General features: G+C 41.6%; 1 protein-coding gene across 1 annotated transcript in view; it reads left to right on the top strand.

Annotated features, from left to right (window-relative positions):
• The window catches only part of SMURF2 (SMAD specific E3 ubiquitin protein ligase 2), a 54301-nt gene extending 31887 nt beyond the window's left edge, over positions 1–22414 (top strand). Inside the window, exons 6-19 of the mRNA XM_065852142.2 lie at positions 3251–3335; positions 4645–4728; positions 6078–6280; positions 6451–6535; positions 8190–8348; positions 11676–11886; positions 13421–13524; positions 13872–13986; positions 14395–14573; positions 15046–15183; positions 15391–15511; positions 16804–17005; positions 18392–18467; positions 18760–22414. Of these exons, the coding sequence (XP_065708214.1) occupies positions 3251–3335; positions 4645–4728; positions 6078–6280; positions 6451–6535; positions 8190–8348; positions 11676–11886; positions 13421–13524; positions 13872–13986; positions 14395–14573; positions 15046–15183; positions 15391–15511; positions 16804–17005; positions 18392–18467; positions 18760–18859 (1862 nt within the window). The 3' untranslated portion in view covers positions 18860–22414. The remainder of the gene's footprint in view (positions 1–3250; positions 3336–4644; positions 4729–6077; positions 6281–6450; positions 6536–8189; positions 8349–11675; positions 11887–13420; positions 13525–13871; positions 13987–14394; positions 14574–15045; positions 15184–15390; positions 15512–16803; positions 17006–18391; positions 18468–18759) is intronic.
• Positions 22415–22443: the final 29 nt, after the last annotated feature.

Genomic DNA, 22443 nt, shown 5'->3' on the forward strand with positions numbered 1-22443 from the left:
AAAGAATGGTGAGAGTTGGAGCCTGAAGTCCCTGTGAAAACTGACTGCAAATTTCTTGGCCGTTGAGAGCTCCAGCAAATCTACTTCTTGTAGGTTCTGCGGAAGAGTAGAACATCTTGCTGTAACAGGAGCGAGTTGGGATGACTTTTGTGTTTTCAGAGGTTATTAACAAGTCTGTCACCAGTCTCAGTAGCTGTGCTTTGTCATTCTCCTGACTCATAAACCTTAAATAACTTAAGAATTAGAAAGAAGCTGGCAAACTGAAAAACAAGTGTCCACAAACAACTGCAAAACACTCTTTTTGGTGCACTGTAAGTTGTTTCAGATGGCAACATTTCTAGTAGGTCACTGACATAAAAAAAATTTGGTGAGGATGAGGAGGTCTTTATTTTTAGGGCAAGATGTTAATGAGAATATTTGGACATGAGGGAAAAAGTGAATTTGCATGCTGGGTTTTGTGTTCAATTCCTTGTTCAAATAATATGCAAGCAGCATTCTTGTTTTGTCAGCCAGGTAAAACTGTTGAAATATCAGTCAGCAAATAAGGGCTTCAGTGCATTTGTTTGCTTTCCTCAGAGTGCTCTGTTGAATAATACCTGGGACTTTACCTCTTTATGTTGCTTTAACCATCTGTCTGGCGTCTGATCTGCAAGTGTTTGCTCAGTGTTAAGAGCACGGGAGAGTCAAATGACGGTAGAAATGTGGAGTTAAGTGCGTTGCCGACACTTTGGATCATTCTTGAACATCACATTTTCCGTGTGAGCTTGGGCAGAAGGGTGTAGGGTAAACCAGTTGTCTTTCTAGGGTGCTTATGTTGTCGGTTTGGGTTGCTTTTTGGTATTGCTCCAGTAGGCTGGTCCTCTGATCATCCATGCTGTGCTCTCCTGCTGCCCTGCACAGTGTGCCCTGTCAGCATGACCTGAGAATTCTAGGAAAACAAGGAAAAAATAAAATAAAATAAAATAAAAACACACCCCCCCAAAGCAGAAAGGTCTCAAGGCTATTGGGCCACCAGATGGGAAGCCTTGGGGCAAACACCATGCGATGTGAGCATTGTAAATACCCTTCAGAGATAGCTAGTTGTCAGGAATAACTAGTTGTGGGCATAAACCAGGCTGACCAGTTGGCTCGACCTGACATGATGATGAGAAGCGGCGTAGCCAGAACTCCCTTGGCGTGCTGCTGGGGCTGCCCCGAAGGAGCAGGAGCTGCCGGATCGTCCACCAAACCTTGAAAACACACAGCTCGGCATGTTAGAGCAGAGCCCGAGAACAAACCTGCGTGTTCTGCTTTGGGCTCTTATCATCAGAAAGGTCAGGTTTCCTCAGTCAGGCCTGTGTTTTAACGTAACGTATCCTTGGTAAGATTCCAGAGACTCCTGTCTCTTTTTAAATTCAAATTGTTGTTATTAATCTCCTTATGTTATAATCTTTCTTCACTGCTGCAGTTTTGTTGAATGGCTGAATAAGCCTGAATAAAACTTGTTAATTCCGCTGCAGTAGTTACCTGGTGGAGAAACCTTGATTAAAAATAAGTAAGATAGAATAAGTTATAAATACACTCTCAGTCCTTCTAATGATAAACTGGCTTAAATTAAGAGGCTATGCAAGGCTGGAAAACAATGTTAAAATGTAATTGATCCCTTCAGCAGGTGATAACCTTGGAAATCAAGTGCACAGTGGGTGTGCCTTGATGATTTGGGATGGGGAGCAAGGGGATCTTTACCTGACATACCTGGGGTTATCTTGAAGGGGGGCAGAACAGGGGATGCTCATGAGCAGTGGATGCAAAGGGCACCTGAACTGTGTCTTAATCTTGCAGCTCTCTTCTGTGCCACCATTTTCTTTCTGATGTGGCGGTGCAGAAGAAATGAGTGCTTGCTCATTACAAAATGAAGCCCTGCACAAATTTTGGTCCTCACATAGGCAAAGAGGAGGTAATTTGTTTAGTTTCATTTTTGTCTGTGTGTATTGCTTGCCAAACCTTGCCGACGCGCAACAATGTGAACTTGTACTGTGTGGGCTTGTTGCGGAATAAATAAGCTTAATTTCAACCAAAACAAAATCGTAGATGACCTAAGGTGTCTTTTACTGTAAGAAGTTGCTTTGTATCATTAGTGTTTGTGGAAAACTAGGAGTTAATATTGATTAGGATAAATCAAACACGAAATCAAACCCAGGGCTCCCTGGGTTGATCTTTTGCAGGCCCGAAATCCTGAGCTTCCAAACACGTTGTTATTGTTGTTGTTGGAACCTTGTACTCTCTGGCAAAAATTGCCAGGACTACTACATCTTTTTGTAACTTTGTGATGTTGACAAAGGTTTGATTGTGTCCACATGAAGGGCTGTGAGTTTGTTTCACTTCGTAGGACTTGAAGGAAATAGTCCAGAGGTACAGTTGTGCCACCTCAAGAAGTGTGTGCCACAGCACGTATCTAGCGTTTTAAGTAATCATTTTAATTGTTAAAGGCAAACCAAAACATTAAAAAAGAAAAACCCCAACCCCACAGGAACACAAGTGTCATAAATTATCAGATTGGACACTTGCAAATTATGATACTGGGAACAAAAACTGCCCCCCAAAAAACCTTTGTTTTCATAACTGTAGTACAAAAGCTTCAGGCATAAATATCCATTACAATGAAACGTGTAAAAATCAAATTAAAAAAAGAAGTTATACAGTTGTGCTGAGGGCTGCAAGGGCTGTTGAGGATGCTGAGCGCTGCTTGGTGGGAGAGTTGCATTGAACTTCTTACCCCTGGTGTTTGAAAGTAGCCAATAAACCAAGCGTGTAGTGCTTCTAGCAGTTTGGTTTTGCCTGGTTTGTTGTGTATGTGCGTGTTGAATCCCACGCACACACAAAATACACAAGGAGGAGTCAAAAACACAGGGGAATTTCTTATTTTAGGCCTTTCTCTGAGTGGTTTTCCCATTCGCAGCGCGAGCCCAGCACCGGCTCCCACCTGCTGCAGCTCCCGTGTCCATCTGTCCTACCAAGTAATGACAGCTTCACACTTTGCTTCTTTTTCTGCCTTAACTTGCGTTTGTATTCTTCAAGCTTGAAGAAACACATAGAGGACTCTGTGTGTGAGAACATACGCTGTTTCTGTAGAACTTTCTTTGATTTGTGGAAAGGAAAAAATACCCAGAGCATTCAGCTTAGTCCTCAAAGTTGTACCATTTCTCTTTCAAATATAACCTATTTGCATTCAGATGTCACATCTTTAATAATTCTTTTGTTATTTTAATAGTAAGTCTTCAGTCCAGAGACCGAATAGGCACGGGAGGACAAGTTGTGGATTGCAGTCGGTTATTTGATAATGATTTACCGGACGGGTAAGCTGACATCGCTCTGATGTAAATAAATAGCGTTTATACGACACACTTTTGTGGTGATGAGAAGTCGGTGTACAGATAGGTTAATTTATCTTTATTGTCATACTCGAATTGTCCAATTTTGAATTTAGAAGCAGGAGATAAGCCAGCCAGGCTGATCGGAGTAGTGAATGGTTTGAGCTGTGTCCTGTCTCTTCTTGGAAAACAGGAGTATGTGGGTGAATGCATTAAAAAATTCACTTGTCTAAGAAAACATGTCTTTCGCATTTTAGAACTGATAAACAAATGTAATATCAAATCACAGCCAGCAAACTGACTTCACCCACAGAGCAGATTTGCAGCAAGGCAGCGAGCACAGGGCCGGGCTGTTTGCTGCAGTGCTGCGTGGGGTAAACACGGGTACAAAAACACATCGCTTTTTCTTCCGTGTAAACCATAGCGAGGAAAACGCGATTGGAAGAGGTAATGGAGCCTGAGCATTTGCTGTATTTACCTGCCAAAGGCTGGGTTTAGCATTTCGAGTTGTCCCTGTGAGAGTTAATGACATCATTAACACCTAAACCAGTTTTGCGAATACAGAAAAATGCTCTGGTTTAGGTTCTGGTGCTGTCATCAGCTTTCTCAGAGCAAACACAGACCTTCTGAATGTGATTCTTGGCAGGTAAAGACAGGAGAAACTGATTTTTCAGATTATTAATTTGAAAACCTAAATTATCATCTAAATCCTAAAGAGCATTCTTTTGTTAATTTGGAGTCTGGAGAAGTCAAAAACAGTCTTGAAAATGCTTTTAAGTTTTCACTTCAAAATGTTCCCTGTCTAAATATCACTTGCTTAATTGTGTAACTGCAGAGCTGTCTGGATTGCCTCATGTATTTTGGAGTGCAAAAGTAATAATTAAAAAGTTATGTTATTTGAAGGTGGCTTTTTAATGAAAGCAAGTAGTGCATGAGGATGCTATGAAAGCTCTTACCAGCAGCAGTGGTCCAAAAAAGTTAAATGCATTATTATTATTAATAAACATGGTGTTTTCAAGAAGTTATTTTATATGGCTGTTTGGATTTAATTAGAATTCAAATAGTTATTGAACGCAAAGGTGGGATATTGTTAATGCTATGCCTGGTTCCAAGGGAAGAATACGTAAAATCAGTTCTGAGTTGAACTTTCAGTTGTTTCCTGTTACCTCGTTCAGCCAACGTGATTCATAACAGTGTAAGTCTTCCTGAGTTGGCATTTATGTTGGAAACATTTAGTGCCCTGGTTTCCTGGAAATACCACTCATTGCCTTATCTCTCGCTGTCTGACCTGCAGGTGGGAGGAGCGCAGGACTGCTTCTGGAAGGATCCAGTATTTAAATCACATTACGCGAACGACCCAGTGGGAGCGACCGACACGGTACGACGTTATTTAAGAGGCCGTTGTGCTGTCGGATTTCTTGCTGACCAGGAGCGCTGGGCACAAGCCGTTCTGAGTGGCTCTGTCGGGGCGTTTGGTGTTCTGAGTCACTCTGCAAACACCGAATGCTTTTCTTCTCTAATATCCTGATTCTCACTCTGCTTAACATTTAACTCGGAAGAATCACTCTAAATTTTTTCCTCTCCTACTACTAGCATCTTTGTGTTCTTGTAGAGCTGCTATGGTATAGCTCTGTAGATACAGGCACTAAATCCTTTTGAAAGCAGCACTGAGATACAAAACCCCGTAATTCAGTGTTTCCTCTTGCAGTCGAGCTCTCGAGAGCAACTGTTTTTTATTATATATCTTAGTTAGTTCTTTTTCACCATCCTCACCCAACAACCTTCTTTTAAGAACTAAAAGGAATAACAAGGCCAGATCACTTCCTCAACCGTATGGAGGCAAGGTGAGAACGTTTGGGTTGTATGCTGCTTATTTAAAACAAACAAAAAATATATATATATATTTTGGAGGATCAAGATCATATCAAGTGCTCGCAAGAGCGGCTCCCACCTTAAATACAGTGCTGAGCATAACATTTATATATATATATACACACATATATATATATATATAACCCTTGATACTAACCCTAACCTATATATATGTATGTATGTGTGTGTGTATATAGATATATAACCCTTGATACTAACCCTAACCTATATATATGTATGTATGTGTGTGTGTATATAGATATATAACCCTTGATACTAACCCTAACCTATATATATGTATGTGTGTGTGTGTATATATAACCCTTGATACTAACCCTAACCTATATGTACGTGTGTATATATATATAACCCTTGATACTAACCCTAACCTATATGTATGTGTGTGTGTGTGTGTGTGTGTGTGTATATAACCCTTGATACTAACCCTAACCTATATATGTGTGTGCGTGTATATATAAAAAACCCTTGATACTAACCCTAACCTGTATATATGTGTGTGTGTATATATATATCTATCTATATCTAAAATTTTACGCTCAGCACTGTATTTAAGGTGGGAACTGCTCTTGCGAGCACTTGATAATGATCTTGATCCTGCAACAACATATACTAAGTGTCAGGTCAGACCCTAAGATAGGTGAGGATGTTTACTAATTACTCTGGGACGACCCAGTGGGCGCAGACCAGAATCTTTCTGCCCGTTATCGGGGTATCCCGCTCCACACGTCAGCTGCTCCATTCTGCCGTCCCGAGAGCCCTCAGACAAAGCTCCACAGAGCACGTTGTGTAGCCCCGTGGCCACTCAGCGACGTGATTTTCACGTTTGTCCCCCAGGCCAGCATCCGAATACTCCAGCCCGGGCCGACCCCTGAGCTGTTTCGTGGACGAGAACACTCCGATCACAGGAACAAACGGCGCGACCTGCGGGCAGACGTCGGATCCCCGGCTGGCGGAGAGGAGAGTCCGGTCACAGCGGCACAGGAATTACATGAGCAGGACGCACTTGCACACTCCTCCCGATTTACCCGAAGGATATGGTACGTGAGTTAAAATGTTTGAATTGTAGGTTTCGCTGGGAAAAGGGGTTGTGTCTTCTCCTCAAATGTGAGATTCTTTTGATTCCTTAGTTTTGGGGAAATGGGTCTTTGTGAGTTTCTTGTGTTGTGCTTTTTCTTCTCTTACTTATTAATTTATCTTGATTTCACAGAGCAAAGGACGACTCAGCAAGGTCAGGTCTATTTTCTGCATACTCAGACTGGCGTTAGCACGTGGCACGATCCAAGAGTACCTAGGTAAGAAACCATGAAAGTGTCTTCAAGGTGTCAAATCCAAATTAGTTTAAGCGGTACTCAGTGTTTTCTCTGTGTGATATCATATTTCTGTCTCTTGGCCCCAATATATCATCTTAACAAGTCATTCATCAAAATAAATTAGTCTCGTAGTTCTTCAAATCGTTATTTTAATACAAAGATGGAGAATCAAACAATGAATTACGGTGGCGGTTTGAAAACAGGTATAGTTCACTGTGTCTGGATCTTGCATGTGAATTATAGCCAAGTGCAGGTTTTAATACTCTGCGAAATAATGAAACAAAAAGTAGGACCTGAGCACTTCAGAAAATCTAGATTTATCGAGATACATTAGTGAAAATGGAGTTGCTTTGGGACAAGACCCGGGAAATTGGCCATGTATATTTAGGAAGAACAAGCTTCGTGACAAATAGGAAAGGTAAATGTGAACTTCACCACATTTTTGAACGATTCTTTTGTTTTTATCGCTACTTTTGTGCCACAAGAATATACTTCGGTGCGTTATCTGTAGACTTGAGGGTACCGTACAGCTGGCAGGTGTGCATGGGGAAGCCTGCGACACAAAACTAGTAACTAGACTCTTCTAAAAAAACTATATGAATATCTAATCCTTAAGCTCGTGGTGTGATGGTTTTGTGTGACATCTAAGCCACTCTAAGGTGTGGCGGCAGAAACCGCACAAATGCTGCAGTGAACTGAATTTGGCTGTTTGCATGAGGATGGAGTTTGTGGTTTATAAGGAACTGGGTAGTATCAGCTGCAGTTCGATCCCAGAGCCGCATGTTTCCATTAGTGGCTTCTTGGCCTTTCGGGTCCGTGCAGACGCGTCTTCTCGGCCGTTCTGCCCCTCGGCTCCATCCTCGCTCTGTGGTGCTGGGGAGTCTGAAGACTTTCCCCTTTAAAAACAGCCGCACTTGGCAGCATGTGCTATCTGACATATGTATTATATGCACGAAATAATCACTAAGTGTATATTTTTGAAGGCTAGAAATTTGTTTTCAGTGAACCTGCGGAATGAATCCATGTCTCCCTACTTCAGCAGAGTTTTCCTGACCCCGTGGAGCGATGTCTGCACCGCTCAGTGCAGAGCTGACCCATTGTCCATCTTCTGTTGGAGATATTTTCTTAGAGAGCTGTTTGCTTGGGGTTTTGGGGCAAAACCGCCTGTGCCATACCCACATATCCCATGCATAATTCTTCATGGAAAGTATAACACTTCAGAAATACGATTTTGTTTTGTAGGAGTTTTTAAAGTGTGATTCAGAGTTCCTTACATGACTAATGTTGTTTTTAAAATGTTTTGTGTCAGAATTGGTGTAGAACTGCGATTCCATTTTGGCAAATATGGCAAGAGCCTTTATTTTTGTTTTAAACCTTTAATAATTTAACATCTGAAGTTAGTTTGTAAGAATGAAGGTTATTTGATAAGAACTCTTCGTCCCCATGGGATGTGTACTGGGATGTGTTTTCTCTTTGGTGGGCTTGCACCTCGGGAGTGGAGATTCCAGCCGAACAGCTCAGGTTTCTGAAACAATACATTTTCTCAGACTTCATGGAATTGTTCTGTTACATTTACGCTTGTTTGGCTCAGAGGCCAAATGCTGAGGTATTTTTCATTTTATATTTGTTTTCACAGGGATCTTAGCAACATCAATTGTGAAGAGCTTGGTCCACTGCCTCCTGGATGGGAGATCCGAAATACAGCAACAGGCAGAGTTTATTTTGTTGACCATAACAACAGGACAACGCAGTTCACAGATCCTCGGCTATCTGCTAACTTGCATTTAGTCTTAAAGTGAGTCTGAAGTCTCGGGCACACACTGAGCGTAACAGAGCAAAGAAAGTGACGCCTGAGGGGTGCTCGGTTTTATACCAAGCTGTATTTTGCAGTTCAGTAGCATTTAAAGTATGGTAGCAGCGCTCTTTAACACGCTACCAACTGACTTGGTTACACAGCAAAGACGACAGGTTTGATTGTTCTTGGAAAAGAAAATCTCCAGAGGCATTTAGGCAGGAATGTGGTTGTGATGCCGGGAGTTGGGGGCAGCGGGCAGGGAAGCAAGTGCTGTCTGGTGGAAAAGATTGGCCCATATAATTTATTCCTAACAACAAGAGAGACACTTTCTTTCCTTTTCTTTATACATCTTGTGGGCTACTCGAAGTACCAGCTCACGTTCAGTAGCCAGTGGTATGAGCTACTGAGTTCAACAAGTGCCCAGACATCCTCCTGGAGTGAAGGAGAAATAATTCAGCTCCTCCCTTCAGTTTTAGAGTAAGGCCAGTTGAGATGTTCTCAAAATAAGACCCAAATAATTTAACTCATATTTTTTACAAAAAGAGTAAAATAAAAGAAGAAGTGTGGGGGGTTTTTTCTGCCTTAGCGTTTTGGTACCACATTTTCATACTGTACTTTTTAAAACAGAAGGGAAACTCGAAAGAATTCTGGCTCTTGTTGTTATTCCCTAGGCACTCATTCCACACTGGGGGATTTTCTACTAAAAATGGAAACTAAAAAGCAAACAAGCATTTTTTTGGTGCAGACATGGCTATCGGTTTGTCCAAGCTATTTAGGAATTTGGCTCTTATTGTTTTTGCTACTAACACCTTTTAATACTCTTGGGAAACACCTGTAAAGTGTTGAGTAGGTGTGAAGTGGAAGAAACAATGAGGAGTTGGGCAGATAAAGCTGAGCAGCCCTGGGCAAGGGGGAGTGGGAGGAAGGACCTTCTCAGGAAGTGAATCATTGGGAAGAAAAGCTGGAGGAAAGAATAATGGGAACAAGCACTGCAAAGACAAAACGGAGGAATGGAAAGTAATGTCCAGGAGCTAACATACCTCTTGTGGAATACTTAAAAGCTCTGCCCAATACACATTTGAACTTGACACCCTAGACAGAGTCTAAATAGTGACAAAAATGCATTTTGTTTAAAGAAATCATTTGTTGTATACATGTATATTACAGAACTTCATCCAGACGCTTTGGGTTCTTTTTTGATTTAAAGAAATCACCAGTAATTTTAGTTGCATTTAGACTGGTGGCTTCAAATGAACATAATATTGAAAAATACTTTCCAGTGGAGAAGCGTGTTTGTGTTTGAAACAGAAAAGTTCATTAAATTAATTCAGACTTTGATATTTAACCCGAAATAAAACTTCAGACCCTCTTAGCTACAACAGTGCAGTTGTTAAACTGTAGGAAATGCAGTTAACTGGACTATATTGGAAAAACTGTCCTTCACAGGTAGGTTTGGTTTTAAATAGCAGTAGGGTCATAGTGTCCAGTTGCACACGCACTGCGGAGGACAAATTCATAGGTAGCTTTTCATCTGGAAAATGCAATTTGACTTGCAAGTTCCAGAACCACAGAACCATTTTGCATTTCTTTAAACTTTAAAGTACTACTACAGCATGCTGAAGTTTTTCATTTGTACATCTGTCTTTGATTAGGGAAGGATTTCAGAAATTCAAGCAACAGTGTCATCAGTGGAGTCTGCTGCCTGATAAATCTTTCCTGGTGTTTATTCTTTTATTGCACCAAACAGGATATGTGAAAGCTGCTTTTTTTTTTTCCTAAAGTAGTTTGCCCCAGGCCTTCATTTTGCAAATTATCTGAGAAATAGGTTTAGTATTTGGGTGGGAGGGGTGTGCTAGAGTTTTAGTTTACTCTCAGTGATACTTGACTTTTCTATTGAGCTGAGTAGAGCAGTTTGTTCTTCCAGTGATGACATTATAAGTTATGAAAATAATCAAACTTGTTACCCAGTTCTGTTTCGAAATGTTGGCCAGGAGTTTAGGATGGGTTTTGATAGTTACGGCACCTGAAAAGTACTCGACTATATCCTTAAAGCCCTGTACAGAATCAAGCATAGGCATTCAGCTGTGAAAACATACTAAACAATTAGATTTAATTACCTTAAGCACCGCAGATTGTTTAGCTGATATTGCACTGATTATTTTTTGTCTAATGTGGAGGATGGGTTTTTTCCCTCCTCCTAGTACTGCCATAATTTAGGTGAGTTTAATTTGATGCATAATCTTAAATTCATGCTAATTTTAGAGATTGTTTTCTTTAAGACTGACGTTGAGCACCTTTGTGTTTAGGGAACCGTCTTTTGTACTATCAAAGGTAGTATGAACATACGCTCACTTCAGTGGATAATCATGACCTTCTCTGCTCAGCGTGTACAAGGAATATTTTCACATGCTTGTCCTTACGGAATTAGAAAGTTCAGAAGACAGAACAATGATTTTAAGCGAGATTCATATTTGAAAATATATTAAAACTGCGCTCAGTTCTATCTGATATTTTTTGTTCTTTAATGATGAAAAAAACCCAATTTATTAACGTCCCATTGGGAAACATTCTGAATTTGTAACCTTTCTTACTTATCTAGTAAATTTAGGGTGTTCTCATGTGTTTCACACAGAGATGCTCTTCTCGTGGTTTAGGCTTAGCTTTTATCCCGTGTCATTTAGAAATGCCACACTAAAAAGTATCCACTTACTGCCTACAAGAAACGACAGATGAGGACATCTCCACAACACGGTTAATTTACTTTTCCTCGTAAGAAGTGAGCTTTACAAAATCTCTCGGAATTGTAGTAGAAATCCTTGTTTATCTGCGCCAGTGAGTTCCACGTGAACTCCCACATTCCTGTGGTCCCGACTGGGCCAGGTACAGGGGACACGGGCCTGCCCGCCAGGACAAACAGACAAGCCATTTAAACCAGACTCCGGTGACCGTGGATTAGAGGCGTCGTGTTTGGCACATCCCCGAATTTTAAAATGGAGGAAGGCAAAACACACAAGGAAATATGGAAACGGTATCTGAGAAATTCAGCGTCAGCAGCTTAGTAGTAAAATTGTGTGGATAATACCTTATTATATAGTGCTGTAACCTTTAGCGTACTTTAGAGTAGCTCTAATAGAAATAACAAACCCTTAAAGCAAAGTTGCCAAGAAAGACAGAAGCGTGTGTCTTTAGTCGGGATAAAATCTCTCTGCGTTTATTTTAATGGGGCTGGACATTTTTAGCGTAATCGCAGTAAACTGAAATGAGTTTAGTTACAAAGACTTAACCTTTAAGCAACATCTGAAGAAAATGTGGTGTGTGTGTTTGCAGCCGGCAGAACCAGCTGAAGGACCAGCAGCACCAGCAGCAGCCGCAGGTCGTGTCCCTGTGCCAGCTCCCGGACGAGGCCGAGTGCCTGACGGTGCCGCGCTACAAGCGAGACCTGGTGCAGAAGCTCAAGATCCTGAGGCAGGAGCTGTCCCAGCAGCAGCCTCAAGCCGGCCATTGTCGCATCGAGGTCTCCAGGGAAGAGATTTTTGAGGTAATTCACAAATGTTGACCTGTTTCTTACCCTTCAGGGAATGGGGGGTCATTTTCATTCGGTTAGATGAGATCTTGAAGCCCAGCAATAAAGCTGGAGTTTCATCAGTGGTGAATGGGAAGAGGAAAGGGATGTTAAGAGTGGTTGTGAGCTTAAAGTAGATGTATCTACACTGTGGAGAAGAAAAGTGAGGAAAGCCCTGCGGCCAGAGATGTACGGACCGGCAGGGACTGAGGAAGCAGCCCAAGCTCTTCATGTGTTGGAAGATGCTGTGTGGCTTCTTCCTTGAATGCCTGGTATGGAGGGAATGCTGCAAAGTGAAAGCCAAACAGTTATTAATGATTTTTGATCTATTGTGACTTGAGTAAAATTACTATTGAATAGCGTTCATTGTCAGAGTTTGGATTACTGAGCATCTGTCTCAATTCTGGTTGTGTTCTTGGTGGATTTTGAGTTGGTGTTTGTTGTTATGGTGGTGGTTTGTGTTTGTGTGGGGTATTTATTGTGTGTGTTTGTTTCAGAATCAGACTGATTTTGAGTTGCCTGGCCTTCTGAATGACCAGAGATGCCCACAGTGGGTTTATCTGCTTATTATTTTGTGACGTTATTCAGCAGAACTCTGCTGAATTGATTGAACACAGTTATAACTAATTGGCTTTTTCTGGAGAACAGTCTGTCTTTTGAGAACGGTATCACCCATCCCACCCATCCCTGTTGCATTTTTACCCCACCCACAGCTGTGAGTTGTCACCGTTTTTCCAGCCAAGAAAGATTGGTGTTGGTCTTCCCGTCAGAGACAGTCAGATCGGTTCATGATCAGCTAGGAAAGGGACTAAAGGCTGCTGTACAGCAGGGAAAATGACAATGTTCTTGTCCTGAAAACCGAGTATGTTTGGTCCCAGACACACCTGCCCCTTCTGTTCTGCAAAGCAAACGACTGGGGCGCTGATACTGGACGGAAATAAAAACTAGACTTTATTTTGATTTTTTTAATTCCTTTTAAAAAAATTATCATTTGTTTTCCCTCTTTCTTTTTGTGTTTCCTCTGTGAAGTTTTATTGATAGAGGCACAATTGTATAGATCTATGGGGATGGATGGCATTGACGCTCCTGTTGTTAAGATGCTTCCTGGAGGTTTGCACAGGTGTTAAACCCAGGGTAAAAGCACCAGTGTTGGCTTTTTGGGCTGCAAGATTTGCAAGCATTCATGCAATGCAAAAGGAGTTTACTCATGGATTATTTTTTAATAAGTTCCATGAGAATGACATAATGTTCTGATCACTGAATACCTCTCCAAATTAACAGAAGGGGGTTCTTCTCCCCTGTATGTTTTATTTGACAAGTGTTACCACATTTGTAGGAAACTGAGTAACAAGCCTGTGATTTGAGAAACTGGTTGGTATCCAGGAAATTAGTATTCCCTGTAATGACATCCCCTTCGGACTCAGGAGTTCCAAACTCTGTTTCTAATAACCAGTAGTAGCTTATTGTCTGTAAATAGCAGTTAATAAGATAAAGTGTTCTGTGTTTACAGGAGTCCTACCGGCAAGTCATGAAGATGAGGCCAAAAGACCTGTGGAAACGACTAATGATCAAATTCCGTGGGGAGGAAGGTCTCGATTACGGAGGTGTCGCCCGGTAAGTGGCGTCTGTGTCTTCCCCTGCACCCCAACCCCGCTGGCTACACCTGCGCTTCAAGTCCTGAACCAACCTCTTATCACCTCTGTTTCTTATTACATTATTCTTATTTATATTTATCTCTGTAACAGATTGCATGTCAGAAGAACATATATTTTCAGGTAGTCTCTTAAAAGAATAACTGCATCCAAAAAATAATGTCGATTTCAGCCTTATCTAAGCATGTTCAGAGATAACTTTCTTCACGTTGTTTAAAAGTAAGATTTGAAAAGTCATGCTATTTTGACATTACCGATGCAGGAATGCGTTTTTCTAAAGTACACAATGAATTATTTTGTGTTCTTCAGGGAGTGGCTCTACTTGTTGTCACATGAGATGTTGAATCCATATTACGGTCTCTTCCAATATTCCCGAGATGATATCTACACCCTGCAAATCAACCCGGACTCTGCAGTCAACCCGGTATGACCGGTAACCTGGGTTCTGTGCACGATTGCTTTATGATTAGAAATTAAACACATCTGGAGAGTGTTTTCGGCTGAAGAACCTAATTCTCACATTAGTATTGCTAGAGACTGAATTTGTGCAATAATACGATAATTTGGTTTTAGCAGTGATCAAAGAAACTTCTCAAATGTGTTCTTAATTTTCTGTAAGATGTCAATTTATGTTTCCTTTGGGAGAAATTAAGTGTGTTTTGATTCTTAGTAATAAGACTTCTGGACTGGAAGCAATACGCTCCATGTGCTGTGTACAAAACCAAAACACTCTGCCTGTTTTTCTCTGTACTGAGATATTACTTCATATTCAGCAGATGTAACCTGGAGCCCTTATTTAGCTGAATGGTTGAATCTCTTCTTTCAATTCTAGGAACACTTATCATATTTCCATTTTGTGGGCCGGATCATGGGGATGGCCGTGTTCCACGGACACTATATCGACGGGGGCTTCACGTTGCCTTTCTATAAGCAGTTGCTGGGGAAGCCGATTACTTTGGATGACATGGAGTTGGTCGACCCCGATCTTCACAACAGCTTAGTGTGGATCCTGTAAGTACCGGGTGCTCTGTCTCACGGTGCTAGAACGCTGTCTCGCTTGGCACCCAATAATGTTCCTAAATCCAGCTGGAAAGAAATGGAGTATATTTTGATCTCCTGCTCAGGTAGATCTAAGAAACATATTTCGTGCACAATTCAGCTTCTTTAAAGGCTTAACATGCTCAACGTATTCAGATTTCGAGGGAGACAAATGATTCCTGAGCTGTAAAGTGCTCAGTTCATAAATTTTAATTTATTGATTTTGCCCATTAATAAGAGCAACATGTTATTAAAATAAAACACTGAAACTTTGATGATGGTTTTAAAATATAACATAGGGAAAAAATATATGTTTGCCTTTTTTCCCAAGCAGTAATGCGAAATGCTATTGAAAAACTCAGTTGTGATGTCTGTCAGGTATGTTATGGTTGTTACAGATTTGCAGAATATGTTTCACTGAGTCACTTTCTTTTTTTTCCATCAGTGAGAACGATATCACAGGAGTCTTAGACCATACGTTTTGTGTAGAACACAATGCATACGGGGAAATCATTCAACATGAGCTGAAACCCAATGGCAAAAGCATCCCTGTGACAGAGGAGAATAAAAAGGAATATGTCAGGTACATCCGTATATCTTCCAGAGTTTTTTATATTGCCTGTGGTGGGGAGGAACTTTTACTTATTTGAAGTAATTGGCAGTGTTGTATTGTTTTTGCTAAGTGGTAGCGCAGTGCTGGTGGTGCGTGTATTCCCGTCAGGCTGGGTAAATTGCGGGTTTATTGTATTTGAATACGTTGTTCACGAAACCACTTTGCACTCGCTTGCAGACTCTATGTCAACTGGCGATTTTTACGAGGAATTGAAGCTCAGTTTCTGGCTCTACAGAAGGGATTTAATGAAGTAATCCCACAACATCTGCTGAAGACATTCGATGAGAAGGAGTTAGAGGTCAGTACGCTAACGTTATGTTATGTCGTCAAGTGTAACAACAAAAGCCTGAGGGATTCTTGTGAGACTGAGTAACAGGCGAAGTCGTGTCCCCAGTGCTTTGGGGGTGCAGGTGCGCTCTCACCACAAATACAGCTGGGGGAGAGGTTACCAGGTCGCGGAGTCACCGAGGCTGCGTGTCCCTTCCACCCATAGGGCTTCTCAAGATGACATTTCGGAGGCACCATGGGAGACGAGCCCCTCTCGCAGCCGATGAGTATCTGCGGCCACCTCAGGTTGTTTCAGGGCACGTTATTCCTGCAGAGGTGGTGGTGCAGATTTCTCAGCGTGCAGTTACACGATACTCAATTCAGTGCTGCCAAGAAAATAGTCTGTCGCTCACTTCCACCTCCCAGCTCTTGTCCCCAGCCCCTGCGTCGCCCCTCACTGAGCTCTGCCAGACTAAATTGGCCCTGTAATTATGGCATAAGGAAAGGTGCTGTCACCGACAAACCTGCTACAAAATGTCGGGATCGGCATCCAAACATTACCCTCTCGAGGTAAACCCCACAGACCCTGAGCTTGTTTTAAAACTGGAATCTAATATGCAGTCTGTTAGCTGTGGAGCTGAGATCTTTGCCGTATAAAATGGCCACAAGGTGAATTATTCATGCTTTCTCCTGTTCGTTGTGCTCGTGTGTCAGTGATTGCTCCTCTTTTACCCTGGATATTCTCATTCAGCAGCAGCGAACCAGCCGTACTGTTAACCCACAATCAGTTTGCAGATGCAGAATAAGGAAGGGGAAGGTCCAGTGTTCGTAGTCACTAGAAAACACCTTCATAATCCTATCCCTGTGGAGCTTAAACCGATGCATTGTGGAGCTCTGTTTTAGAAGCGTGGAAAGCTCTTCATCAGGAGAGGACTCTGATTCCTATCACATGTGGTGTTACTTTTGGGGCTCCAGCAAGAAATATTGAGTTAAATGTGAATTACGCACATGCTGTCACACGCGGGTACAGTCGGTGCTTCTGTTATTTAATTGGCAAGTCGAGACACTTCCATATAAGCTTATGAAATGGTTGATTTTTATTTTTCTTTCGTTTGAATTGAGGCCCTGTAGAAAATGTGTTGTGTATAAAGGTAAGATAAGCAATGCAGAAATATAACTTTTTTTAAGATTAATGAGAGGTTATAATTTGCCTTTAGTGTAAAATCAGTCAATTTTTCAATGGCAGTGATTCATCATTTGGCTGCCTCCAAAACCATTTTGTATAGTGATCAATGATTAAATAATCACATTTTAAACTTACAGCTCATCATTTGTGGACTGGGAAAAATTGATGTTAACGACTGGAAGGCAAATACGAGGTTAAAACACTGTACCCCGGACAGCAACATCGTGAAATGGTTCTGGAAAGCCGTGGAGTTTTTCGACGAGGAGAGGAGGGCGCGACTGCTGCAGTTCGTCACCGGCTCGTCCCGAGTGCCCCTGCAGGGCTTCAAGGCGCTGCAAGGTAACGCTGCTCCAGGGGAGACGTCACAGGAACACACGCTGGCAATGGGGCTGGTTGGCTGCAATGTGGCTTTTTCAGAGCGATTTTTAATGATGCGATGAATAACGGTCACGAATAGGCTTTTTTTGGTGTGTTTATTACTGTAAATGGCTCTTTGGTTTCAGTTGTACTCTTCCTTCTCCAGCAAAAGTTCTGATGGGCTGAGATCTTAGTCGGGTTCTCCTTATGTTTTTTCTGGAGCCCTGCTTGTTAATTCCCGTCTTTGCCATCTCTCATCCCCTGGCCAGCCCTGGGACCAGCAAACTCCCCAGGTTTTTGCCATGTTGGCCATGCCAATTTATTGTACAAGCCACATAACCGCAGGCAGCGCAGGCATTGAAAACCATCACCTTAATTACCGAGCCGTCTGCTCAACGGCAGCTGCGGCTCTGGGTCTCTGTTGTCGCGGCCCTTGCTGCTCTGCTTACACGAGTTCTGTTTTACCCTCTCCCAAGATAAGAGAAAACCACCCAGGGGAAACATTGACCATAAACCATCTTCACAGGTAGGAGATTCCAACAGAACACAAGTGTGGCGATGACGGCCGCCACATACGGCGGTTGCTATAGAAATGTGTTTCTTCTTCATTATCCGTCATGATCAGATAGAAGCCTTGTTTTCTTTTTCGCCTGCTCTTGAGCTTTAAAATGTTCAGGCACATTAGAAGCTCAGGAATATTGAGTTTGTAGAGACCCTGGTTACTTTAAGCAGCATGTTGTACTTTAACTGATATGTTTAACATTGCAGAGCGTGGAGGGACTTGTTCAGGCAAACTGTAGCTGTTCAGCACCTCAGAATAGTTATAGTTAATTATTTACTACTGATGTACATACATCAGTACATGTTAGTACATCGTACACGCTAATCTAGTTAGATTAATTTAACAAAATGAAAAGAAGTTGCTATTGTGACTCTTCTATGGAATTTGAATGGCACTGCCCACTACTCAAGACCTGTTGTAAAATGGGGACAGATGCATCTGCCTAAGTTTTGCTTTCTACGAAGGGTGAGAAAGTTAAATTAGAAACTGTTAGAATTATCCAGTGCGCTGTGTAAACCAGGTATTTTATTCTTCCTTATCAGAGCCCTCTTGTTTATCTTCCAGTGGTTTAAATGACTGCATGGTATCGTGTGTGGGTGGAGGAATCTGTCTGATGGGCGCTGGGAGTTCAGTTTTTCTCCTGCCCTTTTACGATTTCAGCTTTCTTTGTGCGCAGCTTCTCTCTTGTTGCGGTTTTAGTTCCTTATTGTTGTTGCGGTTTTAGTTCCTTATTGTTGTTGCAGTACAACAAAGTTGTTTCCTATTCTGCAATACAGTAGTAGCAGAGATCCTTTCTGGCTTCTCAGGTGCTGCAGGCCCTCGGCTGTTCACAATACACCAGATCGACGCCAGCACTAATAATCTACCAAAAGCTCACACCTGGTAAGACTTTTTCAGGTCTCTGTTGTGATATATAGATTAATTTGCTGCCTCTATATTTTGAGTAGTCTTTTTGTTGTTGTTTTTCCCTGCCTTTCTTTTTCTGCCACAATAAACACCATCTGTTACAGAGGGGGAAAGGTGTGAAAACTAGAGCTTGCTTTTAATTATATGAAGTTCTTGTTGGCCGTGTAAAGCGTTGCTTTGTCGCTGTTTCACGTACGTTAAGTGAAGCGCGACAGAACTTTGCTGCTTGGAGCTCCAGAGCTGAAAGTTTCCTGTCTCCTGTCCGCAGCTTTAACCGAATAGACATTCCTCCCTACGAGAGCTACGACAAGCTGTACGAGAAGCTGCTAACGGCCATCGAAGAGACGTGCGGGTTCGCTGTGGAATGACCCTGCGCAGGCTTCCCCGGCCTCTATTTATGTGCTCCTGTCAGCCAGAAAGCCCTTCCCTCAGCCCACACTCGAGATGCTTGAACTACAGGAAGCTTTCCCTTTTCTCCACTAGGACACTGGGAGGGAAAGGACAACTTTGGAGGTTTTTTAATTCTTTTTTTATTTTAATTTCAAGAAAATAGGTTCTGTGGTTCCTGCCATGGGATCATTCAGCTGCTATTAAAAACTAATATCTTGAACATACAGAATGCTGACTTTTCCTACATTTCAACAGTTAAGCAGTATTCTATACTTAAAGACTACTACTATTTTTGTAAAAGGTAATCTATTATATTTGCCTACCTGATTTCTATTCTCAGATACCAAGACACAACTCCGGCAGTCGGTACAAGTCACGTTTCAGTCTGGTTTAAATGTATGATACTGAACAGCATCCATACCTGCTATTTTTTGGAAAAAAATATTTTGGATTATTCTAACTTTGCATAAAATTGGCTGAAAGAATCATTAATCTTTTTAATTAAAGCCACTTACGTGTTAACTGCATTTTCTTATAGTACAACCATATATTCTGCAATGTAAATTCAACTGAAATGTTACCGCAGGGGGCTTTTTTATACTTTTCAAGCATGAATGACAATGATGATGTCTTGGGGTCCTATTTATATCACTTGTCAGATTCCTTACACCAAGTTTCTAGTGTGAGTGGCACGTACTGTATTTGGCACAGTACGCGTGTTACCACGTGGAATAGACCTTTTTTAACAGTAACGTTTGGGTTTTTTAAAACAGCATTTTTCTAACGAGTCCGTCAAGAGTATTTTTTGTTGCTTTTGACTTTAAACACTGCGTTTTTCAGCTTTTGAAGCGTGCTGATGAGGTGAGATTTGAGAGCGGCCGCCCGTCAGCAGTTCATTCAGAACCCATCCTGTCCAGTCAACCAAAGTTTGTTTGAATGCAGCCAAATCGCGTTATCTATTTGTTGATGCTAAAGATTTATCAGGTAAAACGTGTTGTAATCTTTGTCCAGCTGCTCATGACATGTGGGTTTAAGTTACAACTAAGGAAAAAATGGTGTATTAAGTGAAATACGTGTAATGTGCTTCGCAAATGAGGTTTTAAAAGCACATAATTTATTGATTGTAGGGATGGAAGTAAATATATATATGAATTATAGCATGGGTTGATCTCTTCGAAGGGGAATAAAATGCACTACCAGTAGATGGAACTGAACCTTGACGTTAGTTTGGGAATTGTCAGTGAAGATCTGTCGGCTCTGCTCGTGATGCGGAGGTGAATCGCTCTGCTCCGGAGATGGTGGCGTTCTCCTCTCAGCGCTGAGATTTGGAATAAGTAGCATTTTCTTTCAAATCAGTGGGGTTTTTTTAAACTTAGATTGAAATTAATCATTAATCTGCACTATTTTTACACTGCCAATGAATGAGGGTATTGAAAGTGCTAAAAGAACGGGATGTAAACAGCTGTTCCGTTTTTGCAGTCTAAGTCGCAAAGAGAACTGGGTCGTTTTCTATGTGTTCTAAGGAGCTTGAAGTTAATTTAGTTCTGCCAAACCGGAACAGCGGGCAATGGGCGGCTTCCGGAGGGCTGTTTTAAGAATCCAGGGAGCCAAATCCACACGTTCGTTCCATTATTTTTTTGTGCAGCTGTTGTGGGAAGGTTTGTTCCAGACTTGCTTCCCATTCCGGGCTGGCTGCAGAGATGAGGCTACTTGGGGGTGTGAAACTTGCCTTGACAGCCAGGTTTGAAATACACCGGACCCATTTTTTTTCCTCAAGGGACTATTGCACTCATGGCACATGTCTGGTACCTTCACGGCTTTCAGGTAACAGCGTTACCAGAGAAGCCAGCACTACCCCTCTGCAGGTTGCCTGGGAGAGCAGAGCAGGTTGTTGCTCCAGGTGTTTCTTGCTCGGTGGTGCTGCCTGTGCCCAGGACCCCTGCTCAACCCCTCTTGAGCCCATCTCACCTGTGAGTTACTATTCAGACTCCACAGACACAGGTTCTTCTCACCACTTCACTGGAGAGATACTCCAGTGTTAAGTGATGTTTTTCCTGCTCTTGCTCAGGCTGTGGCTGTAGCCTCCCTGGTCATGAAGCAGGAAAAACATCAGATGCAGTTTGCTGCAGGTTTTGGGAGCTGGCACGATGGTGTTTGTGGGCCCTTGGCGCAACATCACGCTGTCTGTGACCACATCGGCCATACCCACCTCCCAGGAACCTGCTCCCTGTACATTAATGGAACGCGTAGTTATGGCCACCCGTACATCATCAGAGCGGTTTTGAGGAGGGAGCAGATGAGCTCTGCGGAGTAGAGACTTGAGCTGATAAATACTATTGGTTTCCACAGCAGCCTTAGCAGTACGTCTGTTCTACCAAACATTTTGGTGTGGCATAGATAATTTTTTTTAACTGTCTCAGATAAATATTGTAAATTTAATATATTATAGGCAAAATTAGACAAATCTACATTTGACTTTCCATAGCTGACAGATGAGGATGAATATACCAATTATCGAGTGCCTTTCTACCTTCGTCATGACTGAGAGCTTTAATTAAAGCACCTCCTCACCTAATCAGATGTTTATCTGAAGATGTTAAAGGGTTGATTCCTTTGCAAAATTAAGTTTCGAGATCATGTCAGCTACTTTCCCCTCAAAAAGGTGCTAAGCCTAACATTGCATTTTAACCTTGGACTTTCACCCCATGATTAATGTGAATATTTATTTCAATGTGTCCCTCTTACTGGGTTTTACTTTATCCAGTCTTTAGTTGTTTTAGAGAGACGTCACATCATGGTTTTATGCTGTTGCTTTTCATTATGAATGTTTAATTATGAACAGTGACTTTTGTAGATTTCAAATATACAGTACACAGTTGAGTTTCAGAGGATTTAATTTCTCGGTGTAAAGAGTTTTGTAATGGTGCTTTGTACAGTATGTATTCTAATTTTTTTTTTGCACATAGTTTCAGTTTCCCTAAACTGATTTATTTGTACCAAATTTTTGTGTTGTACTAAAGTCCAGAGCACACAAGCGGTTTTTAAATCCTTGTCCTACAACACTACATCTGTATCGAACTTCTGGTGCGTTTAAACTGGCTGCATTGATGGAAGTAAAAGCTTTGCTTCTATACCATAAGTATGCATCATACAGCTTCATGTAGCATGCTCCGATTGCTTCCGATTTTAAACAGCACCATATAGTTAACAGGTGCCATTTGTTGTACTTCACACTATGTAGTAGGTTTCTGGCTCTACCACATCCTCAGAGCTTCGTTTGTAGTTGTAATTAGTTTATACAAGTGTAATTACTCCTCCACAAACTGACAGTTCTTAGTTCATCGTTTCCATTGTATTTATTACAGTGTGTTTTAGCATTGGTATCATTGTATTTTCACCCAGCTGTTACATGAGCTTTAACAAAAAAATATCTGTATAAAACGGTTTTTAAGTACTTAATGTATGTACCCATGCAGAAGTTGAGCAATAAATTGTATGCTGTTTGCACTGTAACAGCATCAATGGTTTTAAAAGTTTTAAGTTTTTCTTTAATATTTACTTT

This window comes from Patagioenas fasciata, chromosome 18 (genome assembly GCF_037038585.1).
Source record: "Patagioenas fasciata isolate bPatFas1 chromosome 18, bPatFas1.hap1, whole genome shotgun sequence".
Taxonomy (NCBI): domain Eukaryota; kingdom Metazoa; phylum Chordata; class Aves; order Columbiformes; family Columbidae; genus Patagioenas; species Patagioenas fasciata.